This window comes from Nuphar pumila, chromosome 13 (assembly GCF_984573655.1).
Source record: "Nuphar pumila chromosome 13, dmNupPumi1.hap1.1, whole genome shotgun sequence".
Lineage (NCBI taxonomy): Eukaryota > Viridiplantae > Streptophyta > Magnoliopsida > Nymphaeales > Nymphaeaceae > Nuphar > Nuphar pumila.
This window is the reverse complement of record NC_143261.1, coordinates 98,015,730-98,029,027: the sequence shown is the minus strand read 5'-3', so window position 1 is coordinate 98,029,027 and position 13,298 is coordinate 98,015,730. Positions and strand designations below refer to the sequence as shown.

Below are 13,298 nucleotides of genomic sequence, written 5' to 3'. Positions count from 1 at the left end.
ATGTCAGAATCACCTCTTTCATATTTAAAAACATATCCAAATCAATTATTTTCTCTCAAATCAACTGAATTAGTTTTCTTTTTTTTTTCTTTTTTTGCTTTTTAGAATAACTATAATATTTATTGGTTATATTATTTGTTTAGGTATTAAATGCATGCTTTATAATTTGATATAATCTAGGTATGCACTTGTTCATGTACAATTAAGATTGCTAAACTTTCACTTTAATATTACTGGTTTACCACCACGCTGGTTTCCCATGTGGTCAGCCAGCGGGTCTTATGTCAAGATGGTTGTGGTGGTCCAGGATCGAATCCGCTGGCACATGGGGCTGTCGTTTCTTTATCACGGTTGGGGCACCTAAGGCTAGGTGGTCGTGTCTTCGACCCCAAGTTTTGCCTGGCAGAGAGGCAGGCCCATTGAGTGACCTGGTTCTCAGAGGGTTCCTTCATCATAAAAAAAAAAATAATATTTACTCATTTCAAGTCTATAAAAAATGTATATATGTAAAAAAAAAAGGTTTTGCTTGGGCCACAAAGTATGAAGCGCATTTAAACATCCTATTTTGGATGTCTATGGCTTGGTTTCCGTAGGCAATGTTGAACAGATGGAATTTGTTTCAGAAACAGAAACGGGTAAATACCAAATCCAACATAGTCACGTACAACTTAATCAGATCTGCTCCAGATTTAGACCCGGCTAGGCCTCAGCTAATCCAGTTCCCATCTTTCCCTTTTCAGATTGGATTTACATGACGGTGCTAGTTCCGTAATTGGATTTGGATTTTTTATGGGTTCAGATCCTGAAACCCGAACCAGATCCTTTGACATCCGGGCAATGCATCTTTCGGGTCTACTAGGAGCTTGCCTTATCCAGGTTCGATCGGATACTTGACCCATACCCGATCCCTCCACAGCCACCGAATTAGTCTCGGAAAATGGCCGGTTCGATTCGAAAAACAATTCTTTGGAGGAATCCGAATGTATAAAAGTCGCCTTCTTACCAAGAATTTTAGGGTTTGCGTTTGCGCATCTCTTCTTCTTCTTTCGCTAAACCCTCTCTTAGCTCTCGAGGTACAATCTCGACTCCCTCTCTCTTTCTGTGTTCTTTCTTGCCTTTTTTATCCTTTTTTTGATTATTTTGTTAATTTTTTGTTCTTTGTGTTGGTGTTTCTTTAGATCTATGGTTCTAATACTTCTGTTGCTGAAGCCTAAATTTCATGTAAAGATATGAATTTGTGATGTTGCTTTCTGTTTTTTGTTTCTTTTCTTATCGATGGGTGTAGAATCTGTAGATTTGTTCTGTTTTTTTTTTTTTCAATAGAGAGTTGGATTAATTATTTCCTACTTTTTCGTGTATTTCCCGTGTTTGGATCTTGATTTTTTCTGTTTTGAATTACTGAAATTATTGTGATTTATAATGGTCCATTTGTGATTTATGGTGATTAGAGGTGTATCTGAATCGCAGCAAGGACCGGTCTACTCTGGTTCAGTTTGTTGAACCATAGGCTGGGATTAAGCTCCACATATTTGATCGTTTTATGGTTGTGTCTATATGTTCAGAGAGTATAGTGGTTAATAGCCAAGAGTTAGATGGTCTGATCTGCATGCTGGTTTAATGAGAACTCTAAGGTCCATGGAGTTCAATCAGGGAACCACACTCTTTTCTTCTTTTAGTCCTGCTTTCTTTTTTAATGATGTAGAACCTGCCCAGTGAATGCATAGTTGCTCTCATTATTGCCTCTTGAAGAAAGAAAATAGAGCATTGAGTTGTGACAATCTTGGTTTACTAATCTTTGGATGACATGGCTACTCCCGCAGTAACTTCCAGTCAAGATCTTATGAGTGGATCTGAGGGGTTTTCAGTTCAGCTAGGTCCAATCATTCACGTGTGTGTATGTGTGCTGGTTGGGGGTTGTTTCCAATTTGATGTTGTTAAACAGATGCTAGAATGTGTGTTGATTGATGAATTGTAAGCTGATAACGAGTTTCTCTTACTAGTTGACCATGAGGTTGCTTGAGTGTTGATTGTTTCCATACCTGACCTCAGAAGCAGGCTTAAGTATCACTCATAACCATGTCTTTCTAGCTTGGATAAGCTGGGTTGAAGTAGGTTGCTTCTTTGACATGCCATATTTCTCTTTCAGGGTTATCCAATTCATGAATTTGAGAGTTTCTCTTCAAAATAAAATTCTGGCACCAAAATCAGGAGAGTTACTGATATCTGATGAATCTCTTAAACATTTACTTGTGGATGATTATTAATGATTGTCTGCATGACAAACTCTGCAGTGTAAGAAGCCACTCTCCAAGTCATTTTGGCTAGAATTTAGCATGAAATATGCTATATCCAAAATCAAATATGCCTAACTGCATCAGGCAAGAAGAATTATGAAATTCCCTGCTTCAGTACATTTTGTCATATATTTTCTCTCCTTTTTCTTAAATCTTATTCTGAAGATAGGCTGGGATCTATTTTATGCTGACTTCTGGTAACAGTGATGTTTAGTGATGTGTAGGACAATTTTTTGTCTGTTTACATACAATACTGTCCTCGGAGCAATTTAACTAATTATTCTATGACATATCTGATTTATGCCTTTACTGCAGGAATTTCTCTCAGATAGTGTAGGGTGTTGATCTTCTAGAGCAACCAAAATGGTATGAGCTTATAGAAACATGGTGTCTTGTGTTTCCTGCCTGTATTCAACAAGCTTCTGATAGTCAAACTTGATTTATCTTTGCAGGTGAAGTTTACAGTAGAAGAGCTTCGTAGGATCATGGATCTTAAACATAATATCCGTAACATGTCTGTTATTGCACATGTCGATCATGGTGTGTAAAATTCTCAAATCAAGATAGTTCTCTGTTAATCTAACTGTAAAATAAATGACATAACTAACTCCTTTTCCTTTCATTTTTCTTCTTTAACACTTGCAGGTAAGTCTACTCTCACTGATTCCCTTGTAGCAGCAGCTGGAATTATTGCCCAAGAGGTTGCTGGAGATGTTCGAATGACAGACACTCGCCAGGATGAGGCTGAGCGTGGTATCACAATCAAGTCAACTGGGATATCCCTTTACTATGAGATGACGGATGAGTCCCTTAAGAACTTCAAGGGGGAAAGATCAGGAAATGAGTATTTAATCAACTTGATTGATTCCCCTGGGCATGTTGATTTCTCTTCAGAGGTTACAGCAGCCCTACGTATTACAGATGGTGCACTTGTTGTGGTAGATTGTGTTGAAGGTGTCTGTGTGCAAACGGAAACGGTACTTCGCCAAGCTCTGGGAGAGAGAATCAGGCCTGTCTTAACAGTCAACAAGATGGATCGGTGTTTCCTTGAGCTGCAGGTTGAAGGGGAGGAAGCCTATCAGACGTTTCAACGTGTGATTGAAAATGCTAATGTGATTATGGCTACGTATGAAGATGCACTGCTTGGTGACGTCCAGGTTTACCCTGAGAAAGGAACTGTGGCGTTCTCTGCCGGGCTGCATGGTTGGGCATTCACACTGACAAACTTTGCCAAAATGTATGCCTCCAAGTTTGGGGTAGATGAGGCAAAGATGATGGAAAGGCTGTGGGGTGAAAACTTTTTTGACCCTGCAACAAAGAAGTGGACCAGTAAGAACACTGGTTCTGCCACGTGCAAGAGAGGATTCGTTCAGTTCTGTTATGAACCTATCAAGCAAATCATAAACACTTGTATGAATGATCAAAAGGATAAGTTGTGGCCTATGTTGCAGAAACTTGGTGTCACCATGAAAGGTGAGGAAAAGGATCTGGTGGGCAAGGCTCTGATGAAACGTGTCATGCAGACATGGCTTCCTGCTAGCAGTGCCCTTCTTGAAATGATGATATTTCATCTCCCTTCCCCTTCGAAGGCACAAAAATACCGTGTTGAGAATTTATATGAAGGCCCTCTTGATGATCAATATGCTAATGCTATCAGGAATTGTGACCCTGATGGGCCCTTGATGCTTTATGTTTCAAAGATGATTCCTGCTTCTGACAAGGGTCGTTTCTTTGCCTTTGGGCGTGTGTTCTCTGGAAAAGTGTCAACCGGCATGAAGGTCAGAATTATGGGACCAAACTACGTTCCAGGGCAGAAGAAGGACCTGTATGTAAAGAGTGTTCAGAGAACTGTTATTTGGATGGGGAAAAAGCAAGAGTCTGTTGAGGATGTGCCATGTGGTAATACAGTTGCCATGGTTGGTTTGGATCAGTTCATAACAAAAAATGCAACTTTGACTAACGAGAAGGAAGTGGATGCACATCCGATCAGGGCCATGAAGTTTTCTGTTTCACCCGTTGTTCGTGTTGCAGTTCAATGCAAAGTTGCTTCTGATCTTCCCAAACTTGTTGAAGGTCTGAAGCGACTAGCCAAGTCCGACCCCATGGTTCTCTGTATGATTGAAGAATCTGGTGAGCATATCATTGCTGGTGCTGGAGAACTGCACTTGGAAATCTGTCTCAAGGATTTGCAGGAGGATTTCATGGGTGGAGCTGAGATTGTGGTTTCTGATCCTGTTGTGTCATTCAGGGAGACGGTATTGGAGAAGTCTTGCCGAACTGTAATGAGCAAATCTCCAAACAAGCACAACCGGCTCTACATGGAAGCAAGACCAATGGAAGATGGATTAGCTGAGGCCATTGATGATGGGCGCATCGGCCCAAGGGATGATCCCAAAGTACGTGCCAAGATACTTTCGGAGGAATTTGGATGGGACAAGGACCTTGCTAAGAAGATCTGGTGTTTTGGGCCAGAGACAACTGGACCCAATATGGTCGTAGATATGTGCAAAGGTGTTCAATACCTTAATGAAATCAAGGACTCGGTTGTGGCTGGTTTCCAGTGGGCATCTAAGGAAGGTGCCTTGGCCGAAGAAAACATGAGAGCCATATGCTTTGAGGTATGCGATGTTGTTCTTCATGCTGATGCAATTCACAGAGGTGGTGGCCAGGTTATTCCAACAGCAAGAAGGGTTATCTACGCAGCGCAGCTGACTGCTAAACCAAGGCTTTTGGAGCCGGTTTACCTTGTTGAAATCCAAGCACCTGAGCAGGCTCTTGGTGGTATCTATGGAGTTCTTAATCAGAAGCGTGGGCATGTGTTTGAGGAAATGCAGAGGCCCGGTACACCACTTTACAACATCAAGGCGTATTTACCAGTGGTTGAATCATTCGGGTTTTCAAGCACTTTGCGTGCTGCCACATCCGGACAGGCTTTCCCCCAGTGTGTCTTCGACCACTGGGATATGATGAACTCTGACCCATTGGAGCACGGATCACAGGCTGGTCAGCTGGTGATTGACATTCGCAAGAGAAAGGGTCTCAAGGAGCAGATGACTCCTTTGTCCGAGTATGAGGACAAGCTTTAAAACTCTAGCTGTTTATTAAGGGGTGGGATGGCTTGTTATAAATTTTTTTTTTATAGATTTATGCGGTTCTAGTTTTTGTTCTGAGTGTACTTTTAGGTTTTCATTTCCATTTTATTTCTTAATAGATAAGGGATTGTTCCATCTTGTATGTCAGTTGTTTCCATGCGGAAACAATCTGATTGCTGCAGCACTAGAGCTAGAATTAGAAGTTCTTTGGTGAAATTCTGCAGAAGAAAATGTGGTTTAAAAGGAATTTGGACATTATGTTTTGCTTTAGATGCATTTTTGTTTAATGAGATATTGAGATGTATTTTTCTGTTTCAGTTCACCTAAGAATTTTTTGATACCAAATCCTCTGGAGTCTGTCCAAACTAGACGTACTTTGTATGAATTGCAGGCATGTATATGTTGCACATGTTTATATTGTTTTTCTTGCCTCTGTTTCTGAGTTTTTCTTGATACCGCAGGCTGCATTTTTCACAGGTCAATCGATCTACTTGTGAATTGTGATTCATTTATTTCTTTGACTGGCTAGAGCTTTAAACTCTCCCCCTTGTTCATGTGATCTTTTGTGTAGACTGTTTGATACTGTTATGCTATGTCACCTGGATTTGGCCAACCAGGTGCATCACCCATGTTGATGCGACATGGGTGCACGTGTGGTCAACCCGATTTTGGGTGTGGTCAACGCACCTAGGGTCATATATGTCTAAATTTTGAACTTAAAAAAAAACTCGATGAAATGGGTTGAGGAGGATTAGGGCAAAATATTTTTGCCCTCTCCTCTGCCTCCCAACCTCGACATTGTGAGTCTGTGACCTGTCTCTAGGCTCCGACGCCTATAAGATGTCACCATTAGACGCCTATAAGATGTCACCATTAGACGATGCTTCATCTCCATTTTTAAGGTACACATTCTCTCCTTCAATCTCTCTCTCCACTTACAGCGTGCCTCTCTCTCTCAACTCAATCTCTTTTTCTTTATGGTGTACCTCTCTTTCTCTCAATCTCGGCTAAACACTGATGTTGCTCATTTTTTGAAAAAAATATTATACCCATTTTAGGAAAAACTCAGTTCTGCTTGTTGCGAGCTGACTTGTTTTCTCAAAAATCTATATTTTAAGAGTTTTTACATGTAAAACTTATGTGATATAAATATTATGCATAATATATCTATTAGGATGTTGCAAGTTCGAATCCTAATGTATGATAGGTATGGGGGTCTATCAAAAAATATTTAGATGCCTTAAGCAGCCATTTGTTGGCCGACTCAGCTCACCAAACCCAATTAATGAGCCGAACTGAGTTTTCACAAACCCAATCAAGCCGAACTAAGTTTTCCTGTGATATATGGTTGCTTATAATGTGTATTATTTGTTGATGACTTGATGTTGGGTAATTACTTAAAATTTGGTTGAATGCTCACATTTTTATTACTAACTTACTACTAGTCTACTATTGTTATTGTTAAATACTTAGATATTTTTAAAATTTGTTATTGTTACTAGTTAAAATTTTAGTAGCATACTAGTTTACTGCCTAAAATTTGTTAAAATTTTGTTACTAGTTAAATACTTAGATAGATTAAGTTGCATTAATGTTATTGTTATATATTTTTCTCGTATATTTTAGTATTTATTTATATGTACGGTACTACTAGTCTACTATTGTATATGTTATTTACCTTGCACTCAATATTTTCAATCTTGATTGTGTGCATAATTGCTTTTAATATAATAATTTTTTATTTTCAGGACAAAAATGATGGATAAAGAGTAAGGACTTGCGTCATCCTCACATATGAGTTATGTTGCTAGTGTTGCTGGTAATTGTTGTGGGAGTGTTGATTTAAGTTTGTTAGTTGCAATATGTGATGATGGGGGCCCATTATGGGCAGATGTGGATAAGCTTGCAAAAACTAGAGGAGATGGTGGAAACAAGAGATTTCGATGCAAGCTTTGTGAAAGATATTTTGTTGGGTCTTACGCAAGAGTTAATACTCATTTGTTAAAGATATCAGGACATGACATTTCAAGATGCAGAAGAGTTGATGAGGCGATGCGAAGAAAATACAAGATGAATATGAGAAGAGGAAGACAATGAGTAATTTTTATGCAATTAGTGTACCATTTTTAAGTCACCAAGAATATGCTAAAAAAAAAAGTAGATGTAGGAGTTAGAGAAAGAGGAACGATACAAGCATAATTCAATATATATAGAAGAGATGTGATGAATAAAAAAGTAAGGAGGTATTTTTATTCTAGTTTACTTCTATTTAATGTAGCTAAAAATTCTTATTAGAATGATTTAGTTACTTATTTGGCAAATTATAATTTGAGTGACTATGTACCTTCAAACTCAGAAAAAACTACAAACCATATTTCTTACAGAAGAGAGGGCAAATGTTGAGAGATTGTTAGAGATTAAGAAATATTCATGGAAACAAAATAAACTTTTCATTGTTTCTGATGAGTGGACAGATATTCAAAAGCGTTCACTGATTAATTTCATTGTTTTTTCATTTATTGCGGGTCTTGTTCTCTATTTAAGGGATGGATGAGAGAGAGAGAGTGTGTGTGTACTCAGAACATTCGTGAAAGAGCGGGGAACTCTTTCTAGGGCACCGTAAGGGTGCAGAGAGAACAAGAGCAAGAAGTGCTGCTACACTTCTTTCAGGACAACTCCGTCAAGCTGGTTCTTCAGATCATTCATTCCTTGTTCTTCAGTGAGGTATATCCTCTTGTTTATTTGTTATACCTCATGTGTTTGTAAGGCTTATGCCCTTTCTTTTGGCCACTTTGTAATCCTTGTTTGGAAAGATAGTGGAAGGTGCTGACCTATTGGTCATTGTGGACATACCTCAGTTGAAAGGGAACTACGTAAATCATTGTTGTTGTTTTTGGCGTTTCTTCCATTGTCATCATTTCTTTGTTTTCATCGATTCACACTTATGGGGAAGACTCGATCCATCCATTTGTTTCTGCAAGTCTGTGTTGTTATCCCCAACATATGGTATCAGAGCTCTGGTTCGTATATTTGTATGTGAAGTCATGGAGAACATGGAAACATTGGTGGTTACAGTTAGTAACTTTGCACCTAATAGAATGGTAACTATGAGTCAAGTTACCAGCAGTCTGTTGAATGAAGGGACCAGGAGAAGGTCATCAGGTGTTGTTTCTACCTCCGAGGTTCTTGTGATTGAAAATAGGAGGAGAGGCAGGAGTAAAAATAAAACTTTGCACTTTCATAGCAAATCCAGAAGCCACTCATACTCGAGCTCTAAGAAAGACGTCGAGTGTTATTATTGCCACAAGAAGGGACATATGAAGAGTGAGTGCAGGAAACTCAAACTCAAGGAGCGGAGCAGAGCAGAGAGAAGAGCCAAGAAGAGAAGCAGAGTGCCACAACCGCAGTCACAGATGGAGAGTTCATGGTTATCTTTGATGGCACCAACATAAATTTGATCGGTCAAGAGACTGATTGGGTGATTGACTCTAGAGCTTCATTCCATGTTATCTCACGGGCTGATTTCTTCACTTCTTACTCGCAAGGAGATTTCGGGAATGTCCGAATGAGAAATGAAGATGTGTTAAAGATTGTTGGCATAGGCGATATTTGCTTGGAAATGAGCGTTGGCTGCAAGTTGTTGTTGAAAGACATAAGACATGTGCTAGACATCTGACTAAATCTAATCTCTGCCGGAAAGTTGAATGATGAAGGCTACAACAATACCTTCAGTGATGGAAGGTAGAAACTAACCAAAGGCTCATTGGTGGTAGCCAGAGGAACAAAGACATGTTCCCTTTACACTTTGCAAGCAAAGGTCTGCAAGAGTGTTGTGAATGTTGTGGAGACTGACTTGTTCACAGAGTTATGACATAGAAGGCTCGGGCACATGAGCGGGAAAGGACTGCAAGTTCTGGTCAAAAAAGAGCTCCTGGCAGGTGCATCAGGTACATCTTTGGAACCATGTGTTCATTGCTTCCATGATAAACAGAATAGAGTTTCTTTCTATAGAAGCATTGCATCTAAAAAATCTCACGTTCTAGATCTTGTACATTCTGATGTATGTGGACCCTTGAATGTCAACACTTGGTGGTGCATTGTACTTTGTGACTTTCATTGATGATCATTCAAGAAAAGTCTGGGATTATACACTGAGAATTAAAGGCCAAGTTCTAGATATATTCAAGCATTTTCAGGTTATGGCCGAAAGATAAACTGGCATGCAGTTGAAGTGTGTTCGCTCGGATAATGATGACGAATACCTTGGGTCATTTGATCAGTATTGCACCAATCATGGCATCAAGTATGAAAGGACTGTAAGGATGACACCTTAACAGAATGGGGTTGCTGAAAGGATGAATCACACCATTTTTGAGAGAGACAGATGTTTGTTGTTACACTTTAAATTGCCAAGATCTTTCTAGGGTGAGGCAATGAGGACAGCAGTTGATCTTATCAACTTGTCTCCTTCTATTCTCTTGAAGGGAGATGTTCTAGAGAAAGTTTGGACATGAAAATAACCTTCCTATGAACACTTAAGAGTGTTTGGCTGCAAAGCATTTGTTCACATTCCGAAAGAAGAGAGGTCCAAAAGCCAAGCAGTGCATATTTCTTGGCTATAAACATGAAGAATTTGGCTACAGGCTGTATGACCCTGCTGATAAGAAGGTGGTCAGAAGTTGAGATGTTGTCTTCTTAAAAGATCAGACAATTGAAGACATTGGTGAGTCTGAGCCATCAGAGTCCAGTAAAGGTGATCTTGTTGATATAGATCCCCTTGATGCACCGGTTGTTCAGGATCCTGTGAAGGAGATGCCACCTTCTCATGATGACGTAGAGGAAGAAAGTACCGAGACAGAAATTGAAGGGGAGTCAGCACCCCAAGAGTCACTTTCTCAGACTCTGATAAGGAGGTCTACCAAGGAGAAACAATCATCTAAGAAATACTCATCAAATGAGTATGTGATGCTTACAGATTAAGGTGAGCCAGAAACTTTTGAAGAAGTTTTGGAGGATGAAAACCAAGATGAGTGGCTTAAGGCAATGAATGAGGAAATGAATTCATTACATAAGAATCACACATTTGATCTGGTAAAGACACCTAAAGGGAAGAAGGTGTTGAAGAACAAGTGGGTCTTCAAGCAGAAGACTGATGGGAACAACTCCCAACCTAGATACAAGGCACGACTTGTAGTGAAAGGTTTTGCTCAGAAGAAGGGAGTTGATTTTGATGAGATCTTCTCACCAGTCATAAAAATGTCCTCCATCCGAACTGTGCTCAGTATAGTTGCAAGCATGAAATTTGAAGTTGAGCAGCTTGATGTGAAGACTGCATTTCTGTATGGTGACTTAGAAGAAGAAATTTATATGGAGCAACCTGAGGGCTTCATTGAAAGGGTAAAGAGCACCTAGTCTGCAAGTTGAAGAAGAGCTTGTATGGATTGAAGCAAGCACCAAGGCAGTGGTACAAGAAGTTCAATTTCTTTATGACTGAGCATGGATATTCAAGAACCTCCACAGACCATTGTGTATTTGTGAAGAAATTTTCAGATGGTAATTTTACCATTCTCTTGCTCTATGTGGATGACATGTTGATTGTGTGCCAAGACATCAGCAGGATAAACAAGCTGATGTATGCATGATAAAGAAGGAATCAAGATGCAGAAAATTCTCTATACTTCGGCAATATGTTCGTTGATGTATGCTATGGTCTGTACTCGACCAGACATAGCCCATGCTGTTGGAATTGTTAGTCGATTTTTGTCAAATTCAGGGAAGGAACACTGGGCAATAGTGAAATGGATTCTCAAGTATCTTCAGGGCACTTCAAAATTGAGTCTGTGCTTTGGAAAGGGTGAACCTATTCTTGGAGGGTTCACAGATTCTGATATGGCTGGTGATGTAGACAATAGAAAGTCTACTTCTGGGTATTTGATTACTTTTACAGAGGGAGCAGTTGCATGACAGTCAAATTTATATAAATGTGTAGCTCTCTCCACTACAGAAGCTGAGTTCATTGCCATCATAGAAGCCAGTAAGGAATTGTTGTGAATGAAAAAGTTCTTGCAAGAGTTGGGCTTGAAGCAAGAAGTGTATGTTCTTCACAGTGATAGCCAGAGTGTGATTCACTTGAGTAAGAATTTCTCGTTTCATTCAAGATCAAAATATATTGATGTTCTATATCACTGGATTCAGGATGTCTTGAATGAAAAATTATTGCAACTGGAGAAAGTGCATACTGATGACAATACATCAGATATGTTGACCAAGTCATTGCCCAAGGACAAGCACGAAAAGTGTCGATTCCTGGCAGGAATGGAAGAAGCCTCCACATAAGTCGGAAAGGGGAAGAATTGTTGGGTCTCCTTATTCATATTCGCTGCACTCCATGTACAATCCGTTGTACTCCAAGTATAAACCGCAGCAGAATTCCAAGTATGTCGCCTGATCTTGTCGATGATGTTTTTCGTATTCGCTGGCTAGTGATTTGTAGAAGTCCTCTCAGCTGAATGATGATTCAGCTGTTCATAAGTTTGTTGATCAGCTATTTGTCGGTGACGATTTATAGTTAGTGCATGAAGCTGTGTAAGTCAATTTCGTATTCGCTGCATAGCAATTTGTGGTTATCGCGGGATAGCGATTTGTGCTGTCTGTCGGACAACGATTTATGGTATCACTGGATAGTGATTTGAGGTATCGCTGCATAGCGATTTGTGGCTTTAGTTGAAAGTCGATTTGTGGCATCACTACATGGCAATTTGTGGTCATCACTGGATGGCGATTTGTGGCATCGCAGCATAGTGATTTGCAGTACTCGCTGAAATAGCGATTTGTGATAAGACGCTTCATAAGTTGTGAAAGACGTTTAGTCTTTTCGCATTTATTGCGGGTCTCGTTCTCTATTTAAGGGATGAATGAGAGAGCGCGAGAGAGAGTGTGTACTCAGAAAATTCGTGAAAGAGCGGAAAACTCTTTCTAGGGCACTACAAGGGTGCAGAGAGAACAAGAGCAAGAAGTGCTGCTACACTTCTTTCGGGACAGCTCCGTCAAGTTGGTTCTTCAGATGATTCGTTCATTGTTCTTCAGTGAGGTATATCCTCTTGTTTATTTGTTACACCTCGTGTGTTTGTAAGGCTTATGCCCTTTCTTTTGGCCACTTTGTAATTCTTGTTTGGAAAGATAGTAGAAGGTGTTGACCTATTGGTCGCTATGGATGTACCTCAATTGAGAGAGAACCACGTAAATCGTTGTTGTTGTTTCTGTTTGACGTTTCTTCTATTGTCATCGTTTCTTTGTTTCCATTGATTCACACTTGTGAGAAAGATTCGATCCATCTGTTTGTTTTTGCAAGTCTGTGTTGTTATCCCCAACATAGTGGTCAAGGCCCCCTCCTGCCAAACCCTTTGGGGCTACGAGAGTAGGGAGTTTAGCCTGCTATAATCGTGGGAATCCAATTTGTGCAAAGGTTCATCTGTCGATGCAAAAATGGACTATTGTAAAGGCATCAATCTTTTCCTATTTAAAGAATTATTTTTCATTGAAAAAACATGATCCAATCCCCGTTTCCCACTAAACCGAGTATGTTTTCTACAAGGTTAGACTGAATCATGCATTGGCGAGGGTTCTTTGTAAAAAAAAAAATACTTGCTTTGTGAGATTCCAAGTCGAGTGTACCTACAATCGACTATATATATATATATCCCCCTTAAATGTGCACAACCTTTTAGTGGTAAGTGAAAGTGCCACTAAAAACCTCGTTATTTGCCACAAATGGTCAAGCAGCAGTTCTATCAGAGGCAGGATCAGGTGCAATCACATTGCACAAATGCAATATACCGCTGCACCTGATCACCCTCCATCTTCTGTTGTACAGCCTGTGAGTGGGGCCCAACAGCAGATGGATGGTGATGGG

General features: G+C 39.8%; 1 protein-coding gene across 1 annotated transcript; it reads left to right on the top strand.

Annotated features, from left to right (window-relative positions):
* Positions 1 to 1,006: 1,006 nt before the first annotated feature.
* Positions 1,007 to 5,702, top strand: LOC149819377 (elongation factor 2-like). The gene is made up of 4 exons (XM_089984151.1): positions 1,007 to 1,073; positions 2,610 to 2,660; positions 2,747 to 2,834; positions 2,940 to 5,702. The coding sequence occupies exons 2-4, from the start codon at positions 2,658 to 2,660 to the stop codon at positions 5,378 to 5,380; spliced, it is 2,532 nt and encodes an 843-aa protein (XP_089840277.1). The 5' UTR covers positions 1,007 to 1,073; positions 2,610 to 2,657; the 3' UTR covers positions 5,381 to 5,702.
* Positions 5,703 to 13,298: the final 7,596 nt, after the last annotated feature.

What these genes read in the sequence shown, in the direction of transcription:
- LOC149819377 (XM_089984151.1), top strand. An exon ending in TATTGCACATGTCGATCATG is followed by an intron (nt 2,835 to 2,939) that starts GTGTGTAAAATT and finishes TAACACTTGCAG; the next exon opens with GTAAGTCTACTCTCACTGAT.